This window comes from Scardinius erythrophthalmus, assembly GCF_964197995.2.
Source record: "Scardinius erythrophthalmus genome assembly, chromosome: 6".
NCBI lineage: Eukaryota > Metazoa > Chordata > Actinopteri > Cypriniformes > Leuciscidae > Scardinius > Scardinius erythrophthalmus.
In genome coordinates this window covers 50660650-50688473 of record NC_138226.1, presented here as the reverse complement: position 1 = coordinate 50688473, position 27824 = coordinate 50660650, and the positions used below count along the sequence as shown (strand labels likewise).

Genomic DNA, 27824 nt, shown 5'->3' with positions numbered 1-27824 from the left:
TCCTGTTACCCCTGTAAAGTTGCTTTGAAACAATCTATATAATATAAAGTGTTATATAAATAAAGGTGACTTGACTTAACTTGAGTTTGAAAAAAAAGAAAGAATTTTCGTCTAATTAAAGAATTTTCAATTTTATTATATGGCTTCTCTCAAGAAAGTGTTTTCACAAAAAAAATCTGCACAGATTTTGCAATGATAGCTGAACAAGTAGAGGTTGTGAGGACCCAAGTGCAGCTTTATTTTCTAAAGCAACGTGTAAGAAAACAAGGAACCAAGTTTTACCAATGTGCATACAGGACAAGACGAAACAAGAGATAAAGACACAGGAGGGTTTATGTACACTAGGAGCAAAGATTGCACCAAAACAAAAAGAAAAGAAAAGAAAAGAAAAGAAAAGAAAAGAAAAGAAAAGAAAAGAAAAGAAAAGAAAGGAGGGAACTTTGAGCCAAGAACAAGGAAAGCAAAATAAAGTAAAAGCATAAGACCAATTCAACAGAGAAGTTCAAGATAAATAAAACATGGCAAAAATAATTGCATTGCATCTTCAAATGGTGCTGTTCTGTCGTGCTGGAATATAGTCCCCTCGTTTCTGTGGCTTTTGGCACAAATGATATGCGAAAACACACAACACTAGTATAAAACAGGAGGATGTAGCAGCTACCACCAACCACAACGACTCTGAATCTAGAGCGAGAGAGAGAGAGAGAGAGAGAGAGAGAGAGAGAGAGAGAGAGAGAGAGAGATTTAAACACATCTAAACAGACAGTGTAAAATAAAATAATAGATTTACTATTTACAGGTTCTTTAATGTCTCTTTTTCACCTTAAATTTATACAACTGTTAAAGGTGAACTTAGAACCAATTTGTTGTTCAAATTGTGGTGACGTATGGCAGTCAGCTAGATTAGCAGCATTAATGGAGCCTAAGCATTTACCGTTTACACTAGTAACCTATTAATAGTCAAAAGAATATAGTCATTCTATTAACATAAGAGCGCCACCCTCAGGCTGAATAATGCTTTAGACCTCTGCCAAAATTGTGCCTGCATGTGTTCAGCGATTATAATATGAAGCTTACAAAATGTTTATCATAACTTGCCGCTAAAACAAAGAATCTGCCCTAGCCATATTTATGGTCAGGAGCTGCTACTGCAGTTTATAATTTAAGTTTAACAGTTATAATTAATTTATTTCATCAGAGAACGTCCAATAACAAAGGGGTCACCACAATAATGTGAGTGTAATTTGGCTGGTCATGTGATCAAAGCTGAATGAGGCTTAGTACCTGCTCATGTAGAGTAAAATGCTTTTATTTGGCTACTGATATGATCTCATATGTACGGAGCCCCTAAAGGGACCTTTGCAAAAATAAAAATGTCTATCCCATGCACAGGAGAAAACTATCGGGTGCGAAAAGTTTCTCTTGAGCAACGTGAAAGTCTGTATATTTTTATTTTTGCATAGGTCCCTTTAGGGGCTCCATACATATAAGTGTACATACATTTCAAACAAGCAGTTTAAAAAATAGATGCATACAACTGACCAAAGGGTACTCACCTTCTAGTTTAATCTGAGCGACAACTTCCTGTTTCTGGTCTTGGTTTTGACATATGCACTTCAGTTCTGTCCCATCGTCCTCTGGCTGAAGCTCAAGGATAACCAGCTGCACCTCGAGATGGTTTCCTGTGATACTGAAAACACATAATCTCGGTTTCATGCTAAATTCAGTGTAGTAGTGAGGACTGAATGAAAGTTTCTGTTGAACTGACTTCACTCTTTCTCACTCATCTCAGAGATGACAAACACTGACATTATGACTGACAGTTAAGCAGAGAGGTTAAGATGAAGGGATTGAGTGATTAACAATCAATATCTAACCTGATGAAAAATATTCATCTGCAACAACATTGTGAACTTTTGTACAGATACATTTGGCCATTAACTTTTAAATGCATCATTATGCAAGAACATGAGGAGAGATTCACATGAAAGACAGACCACTGGCACAATAATGTGCCACCTCTTTCTACAGTAGGGTAGCAAGAATGATTAAGCAGTGTAAACTAAAATATAGCTGCGAGCAGCGATTACGGGCCCAAGCCGGTGGCACCGCAACCCTGTTGCCTTTAGTTACCTAAAGGTGCCACCTTTGGCCCTTCATCGCTGTATATATATATAAAAGACAGAAACCTTATTACCTTATTCTGATTTTATGATACACTCAAAATATTCCACAACAAATCTTTTAAATTTAATGTAAAAATAAAAACGAAAGTAAGCACTGTTGGGCTCACGTAACCCTCTCATTAGAATCAAAATGTTTCAGCATTTGCGATGTATTTGGATGCTAAACTATTCTTTATTATAGCCTTTGTTCTTCACTCGTGTTCCAATATCGACGGAAAAAATCATCCTCTTCACACGCGCAAAAATGTGCTTGAAACATCACAGTGGAGCGGTGCTTACTGTGAATGTACGAATTGTACTACTGACTATTTAGAGCAGTGTAATTTTTATATGTTAGGTTAACTATTTTATTATTATATTTTATTAAGGCTATAATGAACAGGCTGCGATGTCAAGATTGCAATGCTGGAATGTGTGTGTGTGTGTGTGTGTGTGTGTGTGTGTGTGTGTGTGTGTGTGTGTGTGTGTGTATATGTGTGTTCATGTTTTTCTATCCCGGTGGGGACTTCAACCTGAATGCACACAGACTCATGGGGACTCATGTCACAGTGGGGACCTAAATAGAGGTCCCCATGGGTAAACAAGATTATAAATCATACAGAATGAGTTTTTTTTTTTAAATGTAAAAATGCAGAAAGTTTTCTGGGATAGGTAGGTTTAGGAGTAGGGTTAGTGTGAGGAGATAGAATATACAGTTTGTACAGTATTAAACCATTAAGTCTATGGAGTGTCCCCACAAAGAACCGTGTGTGGGTGTGTGCGTGGCGTGGGCGCGATTGAACACTGGACACATAAAAACATACTCCGTCATTATACAGGACGACATTCAAACTGCAAAGTGTAAACTTATATTTGTGTACAGTCGCAATAAAACACAACATTGTGCTTTTGTAAAATAATTTCAAGCAATCCACACCCCGAAAGGCGCTCATTTTAAAATTAAACTAAAATGCTCATGGCTGCACGGGCATTCATAACGGTGCGCATCCACGGCGAGGAACGAGCAGAACAGAGTGAACGTTTTTCAGTTAATTCCTACTTCCATAGGAATTCATTTGAAAAGCTCGCTCAACCACTATCAATGTCAGTGCGGACGAGCATATTTTACTTTCGTTTTTAAGTAGGCGATTCAAAAGCCCCCAGCGGTGTCACACATAGATTAACCAGTGGTAAAATATTCTTAACGTCACAAACCTAGTATATTTTTATGTAGATACAATAGGCCTACCTGGAGGACAGTATAGCCCTATGTATGACTTGACTTTTATTGGACTAAATAGTACAATTACTAATTTTAAACTTTTAAATAATTATTAAATTGAAAAAAAAAAAGAATAAAATGGGTTTAGTTGTGATATTTGTATACTTTTATATAGAAATAAATGTTTTTTTAATTACATTTTTAGAAGATGAGGCTTTTAGTTTCCTTTTTGTACATTACTTTAGTCCCTCACAATAGCAAAACCGTTTGAGATGTTTAATATCCGTTCACAATTTAGCATCTTTAATGTATTTTCATCATTTTGAAAAAGTTTGGTGTGAATAAAATAAACCAGTTAGGAAGAGTAGCTAAAAACTCAGAGTCTGAAATATCCAAAAAATCCACATTCAAACAAAAATATCTGACTTCCTTTTGCTCTGAGCTAATAACTGTGTACTTCGCATTCCACAGCAAGCATTTTCCAAACAACCCATAATAGCCGACTTCCTCTTGGGCTGGCGTAAAACTTGACCGGGGAAAAGTTGTTATGCCCGATGAGATCTATATGTGTACCGAGTTTCATATTAATTCATGCAAGCGTGTTTGATCTATGGACCAAGTTTTCAGACCCAGTTCAAGGGGGCGCTGTTGAGCCCCCCTGCCACGCCCGGGTACCAGCTTCAGCCCGGCCCTGAAGCCAGGGGGTTCTGACTTGTGTGCAAAGTTTCAAGAGTTTTTGAGCACGTTAAGGACCCCAAAAGCCCCTGAAACCTTGATTAACAATATAAAAGCAATAGTCAAATCCCCCCCCCCCCTCACACTCACAGAGACACAGAGAGAGGGAGAGAAAATTCTCCAGAAAATCCACATTCAAACCAAAATATCTCTCTTCCTCTTGGTCCGAGCTAGTTACTGTAAATTAGAAAGTTGTCCGTCTTTATGAGAACAATACACATACCAAGTTTTGTTGCTGTTGATAAAACTAACCCCCCCACTTTTGACTAAAGTTGGCGCTACTGAGCCATTTCACCACGCCCGTTTCTGAAACTTTGCACATGTCTACTGTATAATAAATGTGATGTGTCTGTCTAGTTTCATGCATTTTCAAGCATGTGAAGAGTCTCAAAAGCATCCGAAAAGAATATTAAAGTTTGATGCGTTGCCACGGCAACAGTATCTAAGATATCAATAATTCTTTCCCAGGTCTACATCTGCCGTGTGTCTACATTATACACATAAAGTTTTAAGCAAATCGGGTAAAAATAAGAAAGTGATTTCAAAGCATTTTGAAAGTGACACACTTCCTGCTGCCAGTTGGTGGCGCTATAACTTTTACTCACAATAGTCACATCCATGTGATCGGCCTCTTACCATTGAACAGTAAACATGTAAACATACTCCCTTATTTTTTTTGTACAGGACATCATTCAAACTGCAATGTGTTTGCTTATATTTATGTATACTTGTATTAAAATACAACAGTGTGTTTTTAAAAAAAAAACATTCAGGCAATCCTATCCCTGAAATGGCGTTATTTTTCAAATGAAACTAAAATGCTTATGGCTGCACGGGTAATTTACAAAAGTAAAGCTAATTTACAAAAGTAAAGTAAAAGCTCACGGCTAAACAGGCATTCATAACGGTGCGCGTCCACAGCGAGGAACGAACAGAACAGAGCGCACGTTTTTAAAGTTCATTCGTATTTCCATAGGAATTCATTGAAATCGCTCGCTCTCCGCATCTAACCTTTCCTGAATACAATCACAATTGAAACTGTGACATTGATTTCATACAACAGGTTCATAAACAGTTAAACTTAAGTCACTTACATTTCAGATGCAATATTGACTGTTTTTGTTCTGTTTCAGCAGCGAAAATAGTTAAACAAAGATCACAGCAGAACGCATCTCACAGGAACGTGTTTTCTATAATTGAATGATTCAGCATTTTGAACGAATCGGTTGACTCAAAGATTGAATGATCAAACATCTGTCTTAATCATGAACGACTCATTCGAACGAATCGTTTGAACATATGAATCAATGACTCGCTCATTAAGACGGTTGCTTGGCGACACCTATTGGCGGTTTAGTGTTGTTTAAAAGCATCATTCTTTCCAACGTGTGTGTGATTTGTGTGTGCACCATTATAAATGTCCGTGCGGATTTATATATATATATATATAAAAAATAAGGGACAAGACATAGATAATTTAACTTGCCTGACCTGATTAGAACAAGGAAAAAAATTGTTTTTTATGTTTTTGTATTTAGAATAAAATTAGAATAAAATTCTTTATAAAAAGAGAATAAAATAGGTTTAGTTGTGATATTTGTATACTTTTATATAGACATAAATGGTATATAATTACATTTTTAGAAGATTTGAGGCTTTTTGCGTTTCCTTTTTTGACATTACTTTAATCCCTTGCCATAGCAAAACCGTTTGAGATATTTGTTATCCGTTCACAATTTAGCATCTTTAATGTATTTCCATCATGGTGATAAAGTTTGGTTATTGTTAAAATAAATCACTTAAGAGGAGTGGCAAAAAATTCAAAGGCTGATTTTGCAAAAAAAATTAAATTCAAACCAAAATATCTGACTTCCTGATGGTCGCAGCTAATTACTTTAAATTAGAAAGTTGTCCGGCTCGATGAGACCAATGTACGTCATGATTTTTGTTACTGTATATACAACTAACCCCCCCACTTTTGTCAAAGGAATTTTGAAAGTGACACACTTCCTGCTGCCAGTTGGTGGCGCTATAACTTTGACTCACAATAGTTACATACATCTGATCGGCCTCTTACCACGAACACACTGGTGAAGTTTCATCAAGATCAGTTAATGTATGCAGAAGTTATACCGCTTCGTATTTCTCTTTTCTCGCCATAAATTTGTTTCCTCGCCACGGCCAAACCGTTCGAGATATCAAAAATCCTTCCGCAATTTAGCATCCTCAATGACTTGACTTCATGCACACCGAGTTTGGTGGGGATTGGATGAATTCTCTAGGAGGAGTACTTCGCATTCCACAGCAAGCGTTTTCCAAACAACCCATAATAACCGACTTCCTGTTGGGCTGGAGTAAAACTTGACCGGGGAAAAGTTGTTTGGCCCGATGAGATCTATATGTGTACCGAGTTTCATATTAATTCATGCAAGTGTGTTTGATATATGGACCAAGTTTTCAGACCGTGTTCAAGGGGGCGCTGTTGAGCCCCCCTGCCACGCCCGGTTACCAGCTTCAGCCCGGCACTGATGGCCGTGTGTTCTGAACTGTGTGCAAAGTTTCAAGAGTTTTTGAGCATGTTAAGGACCCCAAAAGCCCCTGAAACCTTGAAAAACTAAGATTAAATGGAATAGACAAATCCCCCACCCCCACCCCCCTACACACACACACACAGAGACGTAGGCTAGAGGCAGAGAGAGAGGGAGAAAATCCTCTTTCAAACCAAAATATCTGACTTTCTGTTGGTCAGAGCTAAGGAGTATAAATTAGAAAGTTGTCCGGCTTGATGAGAACAATATACGTACCAAGTTTTGTGATTCTAGGAAAAACTAAGCCCCCATTTTTGACTAAAGGTGGCGCTACTGAGCCATTCCACCACACCCGTTTCTGAAACTTTGCACATGTCTACTGGCTAATAAATGTGATGTGTCTGTCGAGTTTCATCCAATTTCAAGCATGCTAAGAGTCTCAAAAACATCAAAAAATAATATTAAAGTTTGATGTGTTGCCATGGCAACAGTATCTAAGATATCAATAATCCTTTCACAGGTCTACATCTGCCGTGTGTCTACATTATACACATAAATTTTGAAGCAAATCGGGTAAAAATAAGAGAGTGATTTCAAAGCATTTTGAAAGTGACACACTTCCTGCTGCCAGTTGGTGGCGCTATAACTTTGACTCACAATAGTCACATCAATGTGATCGGCCTCTTACAACGAACACACTGCTGAAGTTTAATCAAGATCAGTTAATGTATGCAGAAGTTATAACACACTTCCTGTGTCCCTTATTCGCCATAAATTCGTTTCCTCGCCACGGCCAAACCGTTCGAGATATCAAAAATCCCCTGGCAATTTTTCATCCTCAATGTCTTGACTTCATGCTGACCGAGTTTGGAGGCGATTGGACGAATTTTCTAGGAGGAGTATTTCAAATTCCAGAGGATACGTTTTTCAAACAACCCATAATAGTTGACTTCCTGTTGGGCTTTTGTAAAACTTAGAGCACGAAAGTTGTTCGGCCCGATGAGATCTATATGTGTACTGAGTTTCATATTATTACATGCAAGTGTGTTTGATTTATGGACCAAGTTTTCGGACACCATTCCAGGGGGCGCTGTCGAGCCCCCCTGCCACGCCCGGGTACCAGCTTCAGTCCGGCCCTGATGGCCGCGGGTTCTGACCCGTGTGCAAAAATTCAAGAGTTTTTGAGCATGTTAAGGGCCCCAAAAGTGGCAAAAAGGCGAAAGAAAAATAATAGAAAAAAAAAAATATATAGCTGCGAGCAGCGATTACGGGCCCAAGCCGGTGGCACCGCAACCCTGGTGCCTTTAGTTACCTAAAGGCACCGGGGTGGCGGTGTCACCGGCTTTGGCCCTTCATCGCTGCTCGCAGCTATATATATATATATATATATATATATATATATATATATATATATATTTATATATATTTATATATATATATAAAAGACAGAAACCTTATTACCTTATTCTGATTTTATGATACACTCAAAATATTCCACAACAAATCTTTTCAATTTAATGTAAAAATAAAAATGAAAGTAAGCACTGTTGGGCTCACGTAACCCTCTCATTAGAATCAAAATGTTTCAGCATTTGCTATGTATTTGGATGCTAAACTATTCTTCATTATAGCCTTTGTTCTTCACTCGTGTTCCAATATCGACGGAAAAAATCATCCTTTTCACGCGCAAAAATGTGCTTGAAACATCACAGTGGAGCGGTGCTTACTGTGAATGTACGAATTGTACTACTGACTATTTAGAGCAGTGTAATTTTTATATGTTAGGTTAACTATTTTATTATTATATTTTATTAAAGCTATAATGAACAGGCTGCGATGTCAAGATTGCAATGCTGGAATGTGTGTGTGTGTGTGTGTGTGTGTGTGTGTGTGTGTGTGTGTGTGTGTGTGTGTGTGTGTGTGTGTTCATGTTTTTCTATCCCGGTGGGGACTTCAACCTGAATGCACACAGACTCATGGGGACTTGTGTCACAGTGGGGACCTAAATAGAGGTCCCCATGGGTAAACAAGCTTATAAATCATACAGAATGAGTTTTTTTGGAAATGTAAAAATGCAGAAAGTTTTCTGGGATAGGTAGGTTTAGGGGTAGGGTTAGTGTGAGGAGATAGAATATACAGTTTATACAGTATAAAAACCATTAAGTCTATGGAGAGTCCCCACAAAGATAGTAAACCGTGTTTGTGTGTGTGTGTGGCGTGGGCGCGATTGAAGAGTGGACACATAAAAACATACTCCGTCATTATACAGGACGACATTCAAACTGCAAAGTGTTAACTTATATGTGTGTACAGTCGGAATAAAACACAACATTGTGCTTTTGTAAAATAATTTCAAGCAATCCACCCCCCGAAAGGCGCTAATTGTAAAATGAAACTAAAATGCTCATGGCTGCACGGGTATTCGTAACGGTGCGCATCCACGGCGAGGAACGAGCAGAACAGAGTGAACGTTTTTCAGTTAATTCCTACTTCCATAGGAATTCATTTGAAACGCTCGCTCAACCACTATCAATGTCAGTGCGGACGAGCATATTTTACTTTCGTTTTTAAGTTGGCGATTCAAAAGCCCCCAGCGGTGTCACACATAGATTAACCAGTGGTAAAATATTCTCACCGTCACAAACCTAGTATATTTTTATGTAGATACAATAGGCCTACCTGATTTTGAACACAAGAGGGCAGTATAGCCCTATGTATGACTTGACTTTTATGGGACTAAATAGTACAATTACTATTTTTAAACTTATAAATTATTATTAAATTGAAAAAAAAAAAAAGAATAAAATGGGTTTAGTTGTGATATTTGTATACTTTTATATAGAAATAAATGGTTTTTAATTACATTTTTAGAAGATGAGGCTTTTAGTTTCCTTTTTGTACTTTACTTTAGTCCCTCACTATAGCAAAACCGTTTGAGATATTTATTTTCCATTCACAATTTAGCATATTTAATGTATTTTCATCATGTTGAAAAAGTTTGGTGGGAATAAAATAAATAGTTTAAGAGGAGTGGCTAAAAATTCAGAGGCTGATTTTGCAAAAAAATCCACATTCAGACCAAAATATCTGACTTCCTGATGGATGGAGCTAATGCATGTAAATGAGAAAGTTGTCCGGCTTGATGAGAACAATATACGTACTATTTTTTTTTACTGTAGTTAAAACTAACCCCCCCACTTTTGTCAAAAGCATGTTGAAAGTGACACACTTCCTGCTGCCAGTTGGTGGCGTTATAACTTTGACTCACAATAGTTACATCCATCTGATCGGCCTCTAACCACGAACACACTGCTGAAGTTTCATCAAGATCAGTTAATGTGTGCAGAAGTTATACCACTTCGTGTTTCTCTTTTCTCGCCATAAATTCGTGTCCTCGCCACGGCCAAACCGTTCGAGATATCAAAAATCCGTCTGCAATTTAGCATCCTCAATGTCTTGACTTCATGCACACCGAGTTTGGAGGTGATTGGATGAATTCTCTAGGAGGAGTACATCAAATTCCACAGCATGCGTTTTTTAAACAACCCATAATAGCCGACTTCCTGTTGGGCGGAGCTATTAACTTAGAGTGCGGAAGTTGTTCGGCCTGATGAGATCTATATGTGTACCGAGTTTCATATTAATTCAGGCAAGCGTGTTTGATATATGGACCAAGTTTTCAGACCCCGTTCAAGGGGGCGCTGTCGAGCCCCCCTGCCACGCCCAGGTACCAGCTTCAGCCCGGCCCTGATGGCCGCAGGTTCTGACCTGTGTGCAAAGTTTCAAGAGTTTTTGAGCACGTTAAGGGCCCCAAAAGACCCTGAAACCTTGAAAAACAATTATAAAAGCAACTTTCTCCTAACAGACAAATCCCCCACACCCCACACACACACAGAGACAGATACAGAGAGAGAGAGAGAGAGAGAGAGAGAGAGAGAGAATTCTCCAAAAAATCACATTCAAACCAAAATATCTGACTTCCTTTTGGTCGGAGCTAATAACTCTAAATTAGAAAGTTGTCCGGCTCGATGAGAACAATATACATACCGATTTTTGTGATTCTAGGAAAAACTAAGCCCCCATTTTTGACTAAAGGTGGCGCTACTGAGCCATTCCACCACGCCCGTTTCTGAAACTTTTCACATGTCTACTGGCTAATAAATGTGATGTGTCTGTCGAGTTTCATCCAATTTCAAGCATGCTAAGAGTCTCAAAAACATCCAAAAAGAATATTAAAGTTTGATGCGTTGCCACGGCAACAGTATCTAAGATATCAATAATCCTTTCACAGGTCTACATCTGCCGTGTGTCTACATTATACACATAAAGTTTGAAGCAAATCGGGTAAAAATAAGAGAGTGATTTCAAAGCATTTTGAAAGTGACACACTTCCTGCTGCCAGTTGGTGGCGCTATAACTTTGATTCACAATAGTCACATCCATGTGATTGGCCTCTTACAACGAACACACTGCGGAAGTTTAATAAAGATCAGTTAATGTATGCAGAAGTTATAACACACTTCCTGTTTCCATTATTCGCCATAAATTCGTTTCCTCGCCACGGGCAAACCGTTCGAGATATCAAAAATCCCCTGGCAATTTTTCATCCTCAATGTCTTGACTTCATGCACACCGAGTTTGGTGGCGATCGGATGAATTCTCTAGGAGGAGTATTTCAAATTCCAGAGCATACGTTTTTCAAACAACCCATAATAGCCGACTTCCTGTTGGGCGGAGCTAATAACATAGAGTGCGGAAGTTGTTCGGCCTGATGAGATCTATATGTGTACCGAGTTTCATACTAATACGTTCTTGTATGTGTCCAAGATTTCAGATTGTGTTCTAGGGGGCGCTGTCGAGCCCCCCTGCCACGCCCGGGTACCAGCTTTAGCGCGGCCCTGATGGCCGCGGGTTCTGACCTGTGTGCAAAGTTTCAAGAGTTTTCGAGCATGTTAAGGGCCCCAAAAGTGCCCGAGAAGTAGAAAAAAATAATAATAATAACAAATAATCCTAACGAAAACAATAGGGCCTTCGCCCTTTCAGGGCTTGGGCCCTAATAAATATAGCTGCGAGCAGCGATTACAGGCCCAAGCCGGTGCCACCGCAACCCCGGTGCCTTTAGTTACCTAAAGGCACCGGGGTGGCGGTACCGCCGGCTTTGGCCCTCCATCGCTGCTCGCAGCTATATTTATTTATATATATATATATATATATATATATATATATATATATATATATATATATATATATATATATACGAATACATACATACACACACATACATATATATATATATATATATATATATATATATATATATTATTGTTCAAAAGTTTGGGGTCAGTAAGATTTTTAATGTTTTTAGGAGAAGTCTCTTCTGCTCACCAAGGCTGCATTTATTGATTAAAAATACAAACAAAAACAGTAATATTGTGAAATATTATTCCAATTTAAAACAGCTGTTTTCAATTTTTAAATATTTTAAATAGTTATTCATTTCTGTGATCAAAGTTGAGTTTTCAGCATCATTACTCCAGTCTTCAGTGTCACATGATCCTTCAGAAATCATACTAATATGATGATTGATGCTCAATAAATATTCATTATTATTTTCAATGTTGAAAACAGTTGTGTACAGATTTTTTTTTTTCAAAATGCTTTGATGAATGTAAAGTTCAAAAGAACAGCATATATTTCAAATATATATATTTTTAACATTATAAATGTCTTTACTGTAACTGTTGATCAGTTTAACTCATCCTTCATAAATAAAAGTACTGATTTATTTTATTTATTTCCCCAAAAAATAAAATTTTAATTATTACTAACCCAAAACTTTTGAGCGGTAGTGTTTAACGTTACAAAAGCTTTAGATTTCAGATAAATGCTGTTCTTTTGAACTTTCTATTCATCAAAGACTGTACACAACTGTTTTCGACATTTAAAATAATAATGAATGTTTCTTGAGTATCAATCATCATATTAGAATAATTTCTGAAGGATCATGTGACAGTGACGACTGGAGTAATGATGCTGAAAACTCAGCTTTGATCACAGGAATAAATAACAGTTTAAAATATATTAAAATAGAAAGCAGCTGTTTTAAATTGGAATAATATTTTACAATATTACTGTTTATGTTTGTATTTTTATTCAAATAAATGCAGCCTTGGTGAGCAGAAGAAACTTCTCTGTTATGTGCGCGCCACAGACTGCACGCACGTCCGCTTAGAGTTCCGCCTTTTGCCATATTTTTTTAGAGAATCGATTTTTTGACATTTGTGAATCGATTCAGAATCGTCCACGTCCGCATCGCGATGCATCTAAGAATAATTTTTTTCTCCCACCCCTAGATTTCATACAACAGGTTAATAAACAGTTACAATTAAGTCACTTACATTTTAGATGCAATGTTGACTGTTTTTGTTCTGTTTCAGCAGCGAAAATAGTTAAACAAAGATCACGGAAGAACCATCACGCATCACGTGTTTTCTCATAACTGAACGATTCAGCATTTTTAACGAATCGGTTGACTCAAAGATTGAATGATCAATCCATAAACATCTGTCTTAATCATGATCGACTCATTCGAACGAATCGTTTGAACGAATGAATCAATGACTCGCTTATTAAGATGGATGCCTGGCGACACCTAATGGCGGTTTAGTGTTGTTTAAAAGCATCATTCTTTCCCACATGTGTGTGATTTGTGTGTGCAACATTATCATTATTTTTCTTTCACTATTATATTAGCGATTTAAAAGCACCCACTCGTGTCACACGTCGATTAACCGGTGGGAAAATATCCTCAGACACATACCTAATAAATGTATATTTAAATACAATATTGGCCTACCTGGTAAAAAGTTTTATATACTATTTTGATGTCCTTTTGGACACAAGAGGGCAGTATAGCCCTATGTTTGCTTTTTTGTTGAACCAAATAGCACTAAATAGCCTGTTTTAACTTTTTCATTCTTCTTGAATTGCAAAAACAGAATAAAATGGGTTTAGTTGTGATATTTGTATTCTTTTATATAGAAATAAATGGTATATAATTAAATTTTTAGAAGATTTTTAGTGTTTCCTTTTTGGACATTACTTTAATCCCTCGCCATAGCAAAACCGTTTGAGATATTTATTATCCATTCACAATTTAGCATATTTAATGTAGTTTCATCATGTTGAAAAAGTTTGGTACGAATAAAATAAATAGTTTAAGAGGAGTGGCTAAAAATTCAGAGGCTGATTTTGCAAAAAAATTCACATTCAGACCAAAATATCTGACTTCCTGATGGCCAGAGCTATTGAATGTAAATTAGAAAGTTGTCCGGCTTGATGAGAACAATATACAAACTATTTTTTCTTTACTGTAGTTAAAACTAACCCCCCCACTTTTGTCAAAAGCATGTTGAAAGTGACACACTTCCTGCAGCCAGTTGGTGGCGCTATAACTTTGACTCACAATAGCTACATCCATCTGATCGGCCTCTTACCACGGACACACTGCTGAAGTTTCATCAAGATCAGTTAATGTATGCAGAAGTTATTCCACTTCCGTGTTTCTCTTTTCTCGCCATAAATTCGATTCCTCGCCACAGCCAAACCGTTCGAGATATCAAAAATCCGTCCGCAATTTAGCATCCTCAATGTCTTGACTACATCCACACCGAGTTTGAAGGGGACACGGTGAATTTTCTAGGAGGAGTATTTCACATTCCACAGCAAGCGTTTTCCAAACAACCCATAATAGCCGACTTCCTGTTGGGCTGGCGTAAAACTTGACGGGGGTAAAGTTGTTCGGCCCGATGAGATCTATATGTGTACCGAGTTTCATATTAATTCATGCGAGCGTGTTTGATATATGGATCAAGTTTTAGAACCCCGTTCAAGGGGGCGCTGTTGAGCCCCCCTGCCACGCCCGGGTACCAGCTTCAGCCCGGCCCTGATGGCCGTGGGTTCTGACCTGTGTGCAAAGTTTCAAGAGTTTTTGAGCATGTTAAGGACCCCAAAAGCCCCTGAAACCTTGATTAACAATATAAAAGCAATAGTCAAATCCCCCCTCCCCTCACACACACAGAGACACAGAGAGAGGGAGAGAAAATTCTTCAGAAAATCCACATTCAAACCAAAATATCTCTCTTCCTGTTGGTCGGAGATGGTTCATGTAAATTAGAAAGTTGTCCGTCTTGATGAGAACAATACACATACCAAGTTTTGTTGCTGTTGATAAAACTAACCCCCCCACTTATGACTAAAGGTGGCGCTACTGAGCCCCTCACCACGCCCGTTTCTGAAACTTTGCACATGTCTACTGGATAATAAATGTGATGTGTCTGTCGAGTTTCATGCAATTTCAAGTATGTTAAGAGTCTCAAAAGCATAAAAAAAGAATATTAAAGTTTGATGCGTTGCCACGGCAACAGTATCTAAGATATCAATAATCCTTTCACGGGTTTACATCTGCCGTGTGTCTACATTGTACACATAAAGTTTGAAGCAAATCTGGTAAAAATAAGACAGTGATTTCAAAGCATTTTAATAGTGATGTACTTCCTGCTGCCTGTTGGTGGCGCTATAACTTTGACTCACAATAGTCACATCTGTGCGATCGGCCTCTTACAACGAACACACTGCTGAAGTTTCATCAAGATCAGTTAATGTATGCAGAAGTTATAACACACTTCCTGTTTCATTTTTTCGCCATAAATTCGTTTCCTCGCCACGGCCAAACCGTTCGAGCTATCAAAAATCCGTCCGCAATTTAGCATCCTCAATGTCTTGACTTCATGCACACCGAGTTTGGAGGCGAATCGATGAATTCCCTAGGAGGAGTACATTAAATTCCACAGCATGCGTTTCCAAACAACCCTAAATAGCCGACTTCCTGTTGGGCTGGCGTAAAACTTAGAGCACGAAAGTTGTTCGGCCCGATGAGATCTATATGTGTACCGAGTTTCATATTATTACATGCAAGCGTGTCTGATTTATGGACAAGTGTTCGGATCCCGTTCCAGGGGGCGCTGTCGAGCCCCCCTGCCACGCCCCCCTGCCACGCCCGGGTACCAGCTTCAGTCCGGCCCTGATGGCCGCGGGTTCTGACCTGTGTGCAAAATTTCAAGAGTTTTTGAGCATGTTAAAGGCCCCAAAAGTGGCCGAAAGGTTGACAAAATAATAATAATAATAATAATAATAATAATAATAATAATCCTACCGAAAACAATAGGGCCTTCGCCCTTTCAGGGCTTGGGCCCTAATAATCCTACCGGAGACAATAGGGACCTTCGCCCTTTCAGGGCTTGGGCCCTAATAATCCTTACGAAAACAATAGGGCCTTCGCCCTTTCAGGGCTTGGGCCCTAATTAACTGAAATGTGAAATGTATATATCGGGGCGCTATCTGTGATGAGATAATTGACAGGACTGTTCAGTCTGTTAATGAACCAATTATGATGTGATACACAGCAATACTGCAGTAAAAATTCAAAAGGGATTTCAAATCAATTTACATTGTCTAGTTGCTCAGTAAAGTCACCATCCACAGATGCAAGTCAAGTCAAGTCAAGTCAAGTCAACTTTATTTATATAGCGCTTTTCACAATACAGATTGTATCAAAGCAGCTTCACAGTATTAAATAAAATAGTACATCAGTGTTTGTTTCTAGTGTAAAACGTCCACGTTTGGTAATGCTGATCAATAGTTTTGTTGATTGATTAATTAAATTAAGTATCCCCAACTGAGCAAGCCAAAGGCAACAGTGGCAAGGAACCGAAAAACTCCATCAGGTGACCTAATGGAGAAAAAAAAAACTTGGGAGAACCCGGGCTCAGTCGGGGGCCAAGTCTCCTCTGGCGTTTATGAACTAGAGACCGGATTTAACTGTAAGATTAAAAGAATTATATAAATGCCTGGCTGAAGAGATGCGTCTTTAATCTAGTTTTAAACTGGGAGAGCGAGTCTGAGCAACGAACAGTATCAGGAAGGCTATTCCAGAGTTTTGGAGCTAAATGTGAAAATGATCTCCCTCCTTTGGTTGATCTGGATATCCTAGGTATGACCAAAAGCCTTGAATTTAGTGATCTTAAAGAGCGTGTTGGATTATAGGGCGATAGAAGATCCATTAAATAAACTGGAGCTAAGCCGTTTAGGGCTTTATAAGTCAGTAGCAATACCTTGTAATTAATACGGAACTTTATAGGTAACCAATGTAGTGATGATAAAATTGGTGTTATATGGTCAAATTTTCTTGATCTAGTAAGAACTCTAGCGGCTGCATGTTCTAACTGTAGCTTGTTTATTGAGGATGCAGAACAACCAGCTAATAAAGCATTACAGTAATCTAGTCTCGAGGTCATGAACGCATGAACTAACTTTTCTGTATCAGAAACTGATAGCATATTACGTAGCTTAGCAATGTTTCTAAGGTGGAAAAAGGCTGTTTTTATAACATATGAAATATGATTTTCAAAAGACAGGTTGCAATCTAGTATAACACCCAGGTCTTTTACTGTAGAGGATAAAGTAACAGGGCATCCTACTAGGTTAAAGTTGTATTGTAAGAGGTTTTGTGGGCGGTTTATTGAACCGATAAGTATTACCTCTGTCTTGTCTGGATTTAATAAAAGAAAATTGCGCGTCATCCAATCTTTTATATCTTTAACACACTCTGTCAATTTGGATAATTTAGCGTTTTCATCCGGCCGTGATGAAATATATATTTGAGTATCATCAGCATAACAATGGAAACTAATTCCATGTTTCCTTATAATATTTCCAAGTGGCAGCATATATATTGAGAATAATAGAGGGCCTAACACAGATCCTTGCGGCACTCCATAGTTTACTGGAGTTCTGATCGATTTTTCTCCATTTAAATAGACAAAATGGTATCAGTCAGATAGGTATGATCTGAACCAGCTTAATGCTTGTCCTTGAACACCACTATAATTTTGTAGTCGATCTAAGAGTATAGTGTGATCTATAGTATCGAACGCAGCGCTAAGATCAAGTAAAACTAGTATTGAGATACAGCCTTGGTCAGAAGCTAAGAGTAAATCATTTGTGATTTTAACGAGCGCAGTTTCAGTGCTATGGTGCGGCCTGAAACCAGACTGAAACTTTTCATAGATGTCATTTTCTTGTAAGAAAGAGCCTATGCAAAGAGATGCAAAGCGATGAGTTTCTATCAGCACATTAATAGGAAAGTTTACACTAAAATGAAAACTCAGACACTATTTAGTCACCCTGGTGTTGTTCTGAAGCCGTATGACTTTTGTTTTTTTGGAAAACAAATGGAGAAAACAAATAAAAAATTCCTGCTTGTGCTTGTTGGTATAATGGGAGTAAATCATGACCACCTTTGATTTTTAAAAAGGATGCAATATCTCAAATAAGAAAGTGTTTCTGTTTAAAAGCATCTGCTAAAGGAATAAATGTACATTTAAAATGTGAAACTTTCTAAATATGTTATAATATAAATATTAACAAGTAACAAGCCTCCAAATGTGCAAAACAAACATAGAATTGAAAATAGTGAATAATTATTTTACTGTCAACAGTAATACATTACCACTGAAATGTGATAATATATTTCAATATGTAAATTATATTAAGGAACTGACAAACTAAAAAACTATTACCATACATTTGACTATACAAAGGGCCATCACTAGAGGAGGAAACCGGGTGAAAATGACCTGAGCTTAAGATCCCCTTCAATTATGATTCCTATTAGCTGCATAAAAAGCTGTGTAGAGGCTCCGGCATAGGTCTGATGCGGAAGTAGAAATCAGACTCAAGTTTGATCTCGGGCTCAGCTGTTCTCCCCCTGCCTGCCCCTGGCACTGACCCCTGCCTGCCCCTGGCACTGACCCCTGTCTGCCCCTGGCACTGACCCCTGCCTGCCCCTGGCACTGACTCCTGTCTGCCCCTGGCACTGACCCCTGTCTGCTCCTGGCACTGACCCCTGCCTGCCCCTGGCACTGACCCCTGCCTGCCCCTGGCACTGACCCCTGTCTGCCCCTGGCACTGACCCCTGTCTGCCCCTGGCACTGACCCCTGCCTGCCCCTGGCACTGACCCCTGTCTGCCCCTGGCACTGACCCCTGTCTGCCCCTGGCACTGACCCCTGTCTGCCCCTGGCACTGACTCCTGTCTGCCCCTAGCACTGACCCCTGTCTGCCCCTGGACTCAATTCTGCCTCGCCAAACTTCCTAGTAAACTCGCTCATGTGCTCTGGACTGTTTGCTGTTGTATACATTTGTATTTGTCCTTTTTTCCCCCCAATAAACTGAAATTTTCAGAGTTCTAGAGTTCTAGTCCATTCCAGACACATTTTTCCAAGTGGATCACTGTAGGCATCAATGTTACCTTTTTTCTGTCTGAAATGCACGTCCACCCAGGTAAGAGTTTTCAGCTGGCTGACCATTAACCAGCCATGTCACATCAGTGGACTGAGCGGCCTGGTTTCCAATGGACACCATGCAGTGGATCACCAAACGTGAGCCTGAAAGATAGCAGTACAACTGAAGGTTGGTATGTAGCTGTCTGATAATCACTATATAAAAGTAAGCAAACAAACACTGGGCCTCATTAACTAATTGTGGGAAGGTTTTAAAAAGGTTTTAGAATGAATGATTCATCAAATTTCAATGATTTTAAAATATCAAATTTCTTTCTGGAGAGGGTTTGGGTGTTTTATGCAAAAAGCTACTAAACATACAAACGTACGCTCCCTCATTTAGAATAATCCAGATTTGTCAACAATTGAACTCATGTACATAAATTGCTATTTAGAAATCTTGTGTGACAACTTCTGCACACAAAAATACAGAACTTGTGTATTAGTGAATGAAATCAAATATGAGTAATCAAAATCAATGTTTGCTTTGTCTATTTATTAATAACTAGTAGTAGTCCACCATCATGCCAGACAAACAAAGGGCCTCATTTACAAAACGTGTGTATGAACAGATTTGATCTCAGAGTGTGAGTGCCCTAAAATCCACGCCAACGTTCATATTTATAAAAAACGGTCTTTGAAGTGGAAAAGTGCTTAGAGCCACGTCAGGGACTGAGCAGACGTACACACTTTTCTTTTGAACAGTGATGTTCAGGACCAAGGATAGCTCCAACACAGGTGAACGCAGTGATGTTAGGGTTAGGGTTAGGGTTCAAATCACACTGAATACAGCAGTCACAGAGCTCTGCCGAAGGACTGAGGCTCCCTGTCAGTGGGGAAACACCTGTGTTGGAGCTATCCTTGGTCCTGAACATCACAGTGCACACATGTGTTGGAGCTATCCTTGGTCCTGAACATCACGGTGCACCCTTTTATTAAATACTTTTTGCAACCTCCTTTTGCCAAGATAACAGCTCTGAGTTTTCTCCTATAATGCCTGATGAGTTTGGAGAACACCTGACCAGAGATCAGAGACCATTCCTCCATACAGAATCTCTCCAGATCCTTCAGATTCACAAGTTCATGTTGGCGCTGCTTCTCTTCAGTTCACCCCACTCATCAGGTCAGGGAACTGGGATGGCAAGACAGAAGCTTCATTTTGTGCTCCGTGACACATTTTTGTGTTGATTTTGATGTTTGTTTTGGACCGTTGTCCTGATGGAAGATCCAACCACGGCCCATTATAAGATTTCTAGCACAGGCCGTCAGGTTTTGATTTTTTATATGTTGGTATTTCATAGAATCCATAATACCATGTTTCTGAACAAGATGTCCAGGACCTCCAGCAAACAAAATAGCCCACAACATATAAGATCCAGCAGTGTATTTAACCGTAGGCATGGGGTACTCTTCATCCCTGTGTGCTCCAAACACATCTGGAGGGTTTGCTGCCAAAAAGCCCTTTTTTTAAGTTTCATCTGACCATAGAATCTGGTCCCTTTTGAAGATCCAGTCATGTCTGACAACTGAATATGCTGGAGTTTATTTCTGGAGGAGCAAGGAGGATTTTTCTTGAAACCCTCCCAAACAACATGTGGTGATGTAGGGGTTGTTTGATATATTTTAGGCTTTCTGACCCCAAGACTCCAGTAATCTCTGCAATTCTCCATCTGTGACCCTTGGAGAGTCTTTGGCCACTCAAACTTTCCTCCTCGCCGCATTAAGACAATATAGACACACGTCCTCTTCCTGGCAGATTCGTAACATCTTTAGTTGATTATAACTTCTTAATTATTGTCCTGATGGTCAAAATGGGGATTTTCAATTCTTTAGCTATTTTCTTACAGCCACTCTCTATTTTGTGATGCTCAACAATCTTTTGCTGCACATCAGAACTATATTCTTTGGTTTTATTCATTGTGATAGATGATTAAGGGAATTTGGCCTTTGTGTTTCCTCATATTTAAACTCCTATGAAACAAGAAGTCATAGCTGGACAATTTCATGTTCCTAGTCACACTGGTGTGCTTAAGAAGGTAAATATTAATGGGAATATACTTCAGAGATATTTTACTCGTAAAGAAATTCTACGGGTGCCAATAATTGTTGGCCAATGTGTTTTGGAGAAAAATATGTATTTTATAATGTGATTTCCCCCCCACTTTCAATTATGTTACTTCAATGAAAGGTTTGATTTTTGCAATTTTTTTTTAATGAAAGATCAAAAGGATAAACAATGCAGATTTATTTTTTACAGCCATTTTTGATCATATTTACCAGGGGTGCCATTAATTCTGACCACCACTGTAGATCGCTTTTATTTCTTTGGTTCAGACAGACAGTAAATCATAAATTAACTTATGTGCCTTCTGACTTTGTGTGTTTCCAATCATTGGATTTGTAATAATTTGGTGGAAGATGCAGCTCTACCTCTGCCATGTTAATATATATTCTATGTCAGTGGTTCCCAACCTTTTTTAGATTTAAACTTTCAGTTTTAAACTTTCGATGTTATCAGTGAACAGTTCCTCCGTCAGAACAAGCAATCGTGTCTATGTTTGAAGCATCTGATGTTCATGTGCTCATAAACACCACACTGATCCTCACAAACTTCTCTAAAACACGCTTCTTCGGTGAGCATCCGTTATAAAACACCCACAGAACATTAATTATGACAACTACGCGAATATATTGAACTGTGTTCATGCAGAAATACGATGTTATAGTGATCAGTGAGCCGAGAGCACACATGCATGGTTTGTTTACGCATCAGTAATAACAGGCTAGCGCGTGTCTAATGGACGACTCTGTAATCGTAATCTGTATGTCACTGTAATCGTTTACCTTCATTACAATCGTAATAAAGTGTACCGCAGCCCACAGGTTGAAAACCACTGTTTGTGACTCTCTGGACACACCTCGGTCTCCGTAGTGTTGTGAAACATCATATTCACGTAGCAGCAGTGGTGATGAGAGAAGTATGCGTATGAGAAACAGTTTAGAGAGAAATCAATCTACATATAAAATATTCGTCACAAATGATTGGTCACTTTCTAAATAATAAAAGTTTTTACCGATGCAAATATATTAAAAACAATTTATCACGATACAAATTCCAACTTGTATCCAATGCACACTTTTTTAAATCGATGCATTACATCTTTAACTTTTATACCGATGTGAATCGGTGAATCTTACCATCCCTAATAGACACAAACACCACCAAAGCTTTATATACAATACAGGCCAATCCGCAGATGTTTACATTCTCTTTACAAAACTGTTAAACTTAAGTCAAAACTTAACACAACACAAAAATTAATGACATAAATTTTACAAAAGAAAACACTGTGCAAAATTCTACGTCATGTTAATGTTTTTAGGTCTGTGTTTTATGAGTGACAAAGGGCCCTATCTTGCACCCAGCACAATTGACTTTGACTTTTCGCATGTTTCATTCCTATTTCTCACCCTGCGCACAGCAGAATTGTTATTTATTTTTTATAATTAGGGAATGAACTTGCGCTCCCGGGGGCGGTTCGGCGAAAAGAGGAGGCGTGTTCCGGCACAAACGTTCCCTGGTGCTATTTTGCAGTTTCAGAAAACAATTCGGCCACAGACCAGGAGAAACCTCGTCTAAAGTCAGTGGCGCGTTGCGCATGTTATTTAGATGCTATTTTAAGGGTGCATGCTTGGCCATTATCAATGTAGCGTGTGCACAACACACACACACTTTGCTTCTCTCATCTACACAGACGCAGCAGTTCACATTTTTGCAAATCAAACATTATTACAAGGAACAATATTACCACACGAGGGAAATCATTGTGGTGTCCATGAAGATGTGAAAGAATAGGCATAAATCTAGCTTACACATTTACCCAGATTATCATACGCCTGTTTAACCGAAGCTAATCTGGGTGTGTTTCTCCATCCCCAATGTCACTTCTCTGTGTGTTACGGCCCTGACGAGAACGTCGGTCTCCTCGGCTGTGAACCGCTGCTGGCAAATCCGCCGTTATAATAGCAATCCGCCATGGAACAAGCGCGCCTGCTCTTAAAGGGAATGTGAGATGACGCTCTGATTGGTTTATTTCACGTTACGCCCAAACCACACCTATGAGTAATGAAGCGACTTCAGACCAACACATTTTAGATTTGCGTCGGGCGTAAGTGTCATTTATCCCGCCAGTATAATAGAGACCCGCCCACAAAGTTACTTGCGTTTAGCACTTGATAATTGCGTTTCAGATCGTTAAAATAGGGCCCATAGTGCGTGTTTTGTTTTATGAGTGACAAAGTGTGTTTTTTGGGTGAAACCTCTGCTAGTGTTTTGGAAGAAAGACTTGATCTGAGACATGAATGAAGTGTTTTAGTACTTTTAGTGAATTTTGAATGTGAAATGAACTGCTGTAAAGCTATACAATTGTCAGGAGAACAGTGTGAAGAGTTTAGAAACTGAAGTCTTGAGAAATGTGTCTTAGTGACTGCAAAAAAAAAAAACTGTAAAGCACAATATTTAGTTTTTATTGTGAGTAGGCTATACACAAATAAAAGTAATCACCTTAAAGTTTCGTAATTTAACCATGCAGCAAACGTTTAAAAAATTACTTAAATAACTTTTTTTTATTATGCTGATCCCTCATTATTTTCATTAGTATTATTTGTAGAAGTAGTAGGCTACTAGTAATAGTAATAATAATAGGCTAATCAATGGAAAGTCTACTTGTTCAAAATGAAACATTTACCCATGGTTTTCCAAAACCCTGTTGGCATAATTACACAGCATTAAAGTTCAATTATTTACCTGTGTGGAATTATAATTTTTTTGGCTAATCTGCCAACAGGACCACGATTTTGGCACAGGATTAGGACTTTCACTTGTGCTCTTTTATATGCTAATGATATTAATTAGGCAGCGTTTACAAGGTGGCGATCTCAAACCATTCATCATTTGCGATTTATAGATTTCACATCTGGAAGAGAGGCGTATGCAAGTGTTTTATGTGTACATTCTGTTTTCTTTTTGTTTTGGAATCGCATGTACACACATTTGAGAAATGATCTTAGATCAAATGTGGGGAGGTTTCTATGTAACATTTTATAAATGAGGCCCCAAACCTGTTTACTATAATTTTACTCAAGGATTATATTAACACATGGCCTTGCTTATTACTTTTTGCTAATTTCTTCAGTGCCGTCTTATTACATGTTCCCTGTGTTTGCTCCTGGACTTATGTTGAAGTGTTTCCTGTCCCTTGTGTCATAGTGAAATTCCTTTGTAGTTTTCTTATTTGGTAAGTTCCCTGATTGTGTCCAGTGTGTGTCTTGTTAGTCTATTTCCTTGTGTGTATATCAGCCCGTGTTCCCTGTGCTCATTGTCAGGTATTGTCACTCTACAGCTGTTTGCTGCTGGATTCCTCAGTTCAGTTCCTTGTGGATTTATTCTGTTAGGTTCCTCGTGGACTGTTGTTTGTAATTTTGTTATTTCATTATTAAACCTTATTTGCATTTGGATCCAGTTCACCCTTGTCTCTGAGTTCACCCAGCATTACACTTCTATAATCAGTAACTGCTGTGGATTTATTTGAATGAGTTTTTCATTGTCCGTTCTTATGGTGTAAACGTGTCCCTAAACGGTGTGTACATTTAAATAAAATTGTGTGCTGTCCTTTCGAAGCTTAATTTCGTATTAAGTACAGTACATTTTATTAGAATTATGCAGTGCTGTCATACTATATTATGGACAGTGTCATGCAATGTGTGACCAGAATATAAATTATCTAAAAATCTGACAATAAACACATAAATCAATATTGTTAGCCGTGTGGACTCACCCAAATGACTTTCAATGAAGGATCCATTTACAGGAAAGACAATATAAGGGAATGAATAACCTGATGCTGTGTGAAAACATTGTTAAATTAATAACAATTAAATTAATAATAAATGAATTAGATTAAGTAGAATCAAATTGTTAGATCAGTATGTTGGTGAAATACTGATAATTAAAAAAAGAAACTCTAATACTTGCATGTGAAAGCATTGAGATTGTTAGAGGTGACCGCTTCTGGTGCAAAACTTTCAGATTCTGGAGCTAAAGAAATATTAAACAGAGTCATCATTTGCTTTTAGGTTAAGAAAGAAAGAAAAGCAACATGCTGGTCATAAAACAGTGGCAGTGGCGCAACCATCCATTTGACAAAGGGAATTTATTTACCTGACACTTGAACTCTCCAGGTCCGGCTCACATTGTATTGGGTATTGTTGAAAATTACATTTAGCCTACAGGTGTAGAAGCCCTCATCTTTCACAGAGATGTTTTTGATGGCCAGAGTTATGCCTCTCTCCATTGCATACCGTCCTCTGCCAACAGGAAGAGCTGTGCTCTGAAAATCCTGTCAATTAATCAATTGACAATTGAGAAATACAGCCATTTTTCAAACATTTGTTGTCATTTCAGTTAGTTAGTTTTCCACAATGACCTACCTTGCACCACATAAGATTTTTTTTCCTTTTGAAATAATCCAAATGGGGACAATTTATTTTTGTATCTTCTCCTGCATGTGCGTTGTAGGTCATTACCACGTTTGGCTCCTCTGCCTCACAAATCGTTATGGAAATACTCCCGGTGAAACAGAATGTGTCACTCCTAAGTGAAAAATGCATCACTAATTATATTTCGGCTAACAAAAACTATTGTCATAATACAAACTGTTTTAAAACTGTAATAAAAAAAGTTAATTGCAAACCCATGCAATGACCTACAGCACATCTGCCGATTGTGCTGGAGTTTCTGCTGGATTTAGTGCATAAATCATAGAGTTTTCATATTACAACATTTCATTTATATTTCAAATCCATTTTGGGCACTTTCTAAAAAAGGTCACCTCAAACCTTTTATTTAATGACTAAAGCCTTCCCTCCTAGAGTAACTTCCATACTAGATTGATTTTGAACTTTTGAGTTTTTAGATCAGGGCTATTCAAATACGTTCCTGGAGGGTTTAGTTCCAATCCTAATCAAACACACCTGCCTGTAATCAAGTCATATATTGAAGAAGACCTCGATTAGCTGGTTCTGTGCTTCATCAGGGTTGGAACTAAATTCTGCGGGCCATGGACCTCCAGAAATGGTATTAAAAGTATTAGTACTAATAGTAATGGTATTAGTCTATATTAAATATATTAAATTCATTTAGCATGTTTTCTATCTATATAAATCACATCAAACCTTTTAAGAAAATAAATCGCTCTTATAAATATAATCCATGCTTAAAGCTCAAGAGTGTTGTGAACTACATCAGACTGAGAGTTAGAGTTAGGGAATGCTGGACTCATATTTCACCCCAAAATCAAAAGATAAAAAAAGTTACGGCCATTACAATTTTAGACATTGTGACATTGTTTTTATGAAAACTATTAACATTTATATTTAGCCTTCTGTCAAATTAAATATTATATATTGATGTATCATTTAAATGATAAAGCATGTTTGTAAAGTACTCTTGCAAGTAAACATTATGGTAATATTTTGTTGCACTGTAATTCATTTATGTTGATTTCCTTCCCTGAATTTAAAATGAGAATTGAAGAACTGAAAGGAAATGCATGGCTATAAGATCTGACCTGAAGATGTAGCTGTATGTTCCAGAGTCTGACGGGTGAGATGGAAGGAGCAGGATTTCACGGCCTCTCTGCTTCACCCGATCACGGCAGCGCTTCAGGCTGCTCTGGTTCCTCAGGTTAGTGTGATCAACGTGGAATGTTGAGCTGTTGTCCAGTCGCAATTTCCTGTAATGAATCGCATCTTCAAGAAATGGGAAACTGATGATAACCGCCTCGCCTTGTACTTGATAATCCGGGATCTCTGGACCCACAACCAGACAACTACCTGAACCAATCACAAGAAGTTATTAAACAACATACAATAGTACTGTTATAGTAATTATGCAAGCATAGTATCAACATCATAATTAGGAAATTCAATACTAGCGTATTCAGATGTCTGAGTTTACCAGGGACCTGGATTCACAAGGTCCCAATGTCAGGAAAGTTCTATAAAACAGTGTTTCTAAATCCTGGTCCTGGGGACCACCGCACTGGGCATTTTGTATATCTCCCTTATTTAACACAACCGATTGAGACCATCAGCTAATTAGGTGAGATGAACTGAATCAGATGTGTCAGATTAGACAGACATACAAACTGTACAGACTGGTGGGTCCCCAGGACCAGGATTGAAAACCACTGCTCTAATTTTTTTTTTATATTTTGCAGTTCACACTGGCAGCGACTTGCAGGAACAAAGTGAGCATGTTCATTTTCAGTTAGGTGCTGGCGACTTCAAGCGAAAAACAGTTGAGAACAGTTTTATAAATGAGCAGTGACTTTCTGCAACAAATACCAAGGGGAGTGAAGTAGTGGTAACTAGATTCATCTCTGGTAATATACTGTATTGGTGTTTCAGCAAGAGTGCCCAAGACTGTTCGCCCACTGAAGCTCAGCAGGGTTGAGTCTGGTCAGTGTCTGGATGGGAGACTCCTGGGAAAACTGTGTTTCTGCTGGAAGAGGTGTTAGTGAGGCCAGTAGGGGGCGCTGCTCACCCTGTGGTCTGTGTGGGTCCTAATGCCACAGTATAGTGACGGGGACACTATACTGTCAAACAGCACCGACCTTCGGATGAGAAGTTAAACTGAGGTCCTGACTCTCTGTGGTCATTAAAAATCTTGAGGCACTTCTCGTAAAGAGTAGGTGTCACACCCTCACACCACAT

At 38.5% G+C, this 27824-nt stretch overlaps 1 protein-coding gene across 1 annotated transcript; it reads right to left on the bottom strand.

Annotated features, from left to right (window-relative positions):
• Positions 1-544: 544 nt before the first annotated feature.
• LOC308691877 (interleukin-1 receptor type 2-like) lies at positions 545-27824 on the bottom strand (the record flags this gene model as incomplete). The annotated part of the gene is made up of 9 exons (XM_081367438.1): positions 545-684; positions 1557-1690; positions 19019-19154; positions 24887-24946; positions 25078-25146; positions 25270-25447; positions 25539-25701; positions 26678-26942; positions 27725-27824. 9 exons carry the CDS (start codon positions 27822-27824, stop codon positions 545-547), a joined length of 1245 nt encoding a protein of 414 aa, XP_081223564.1.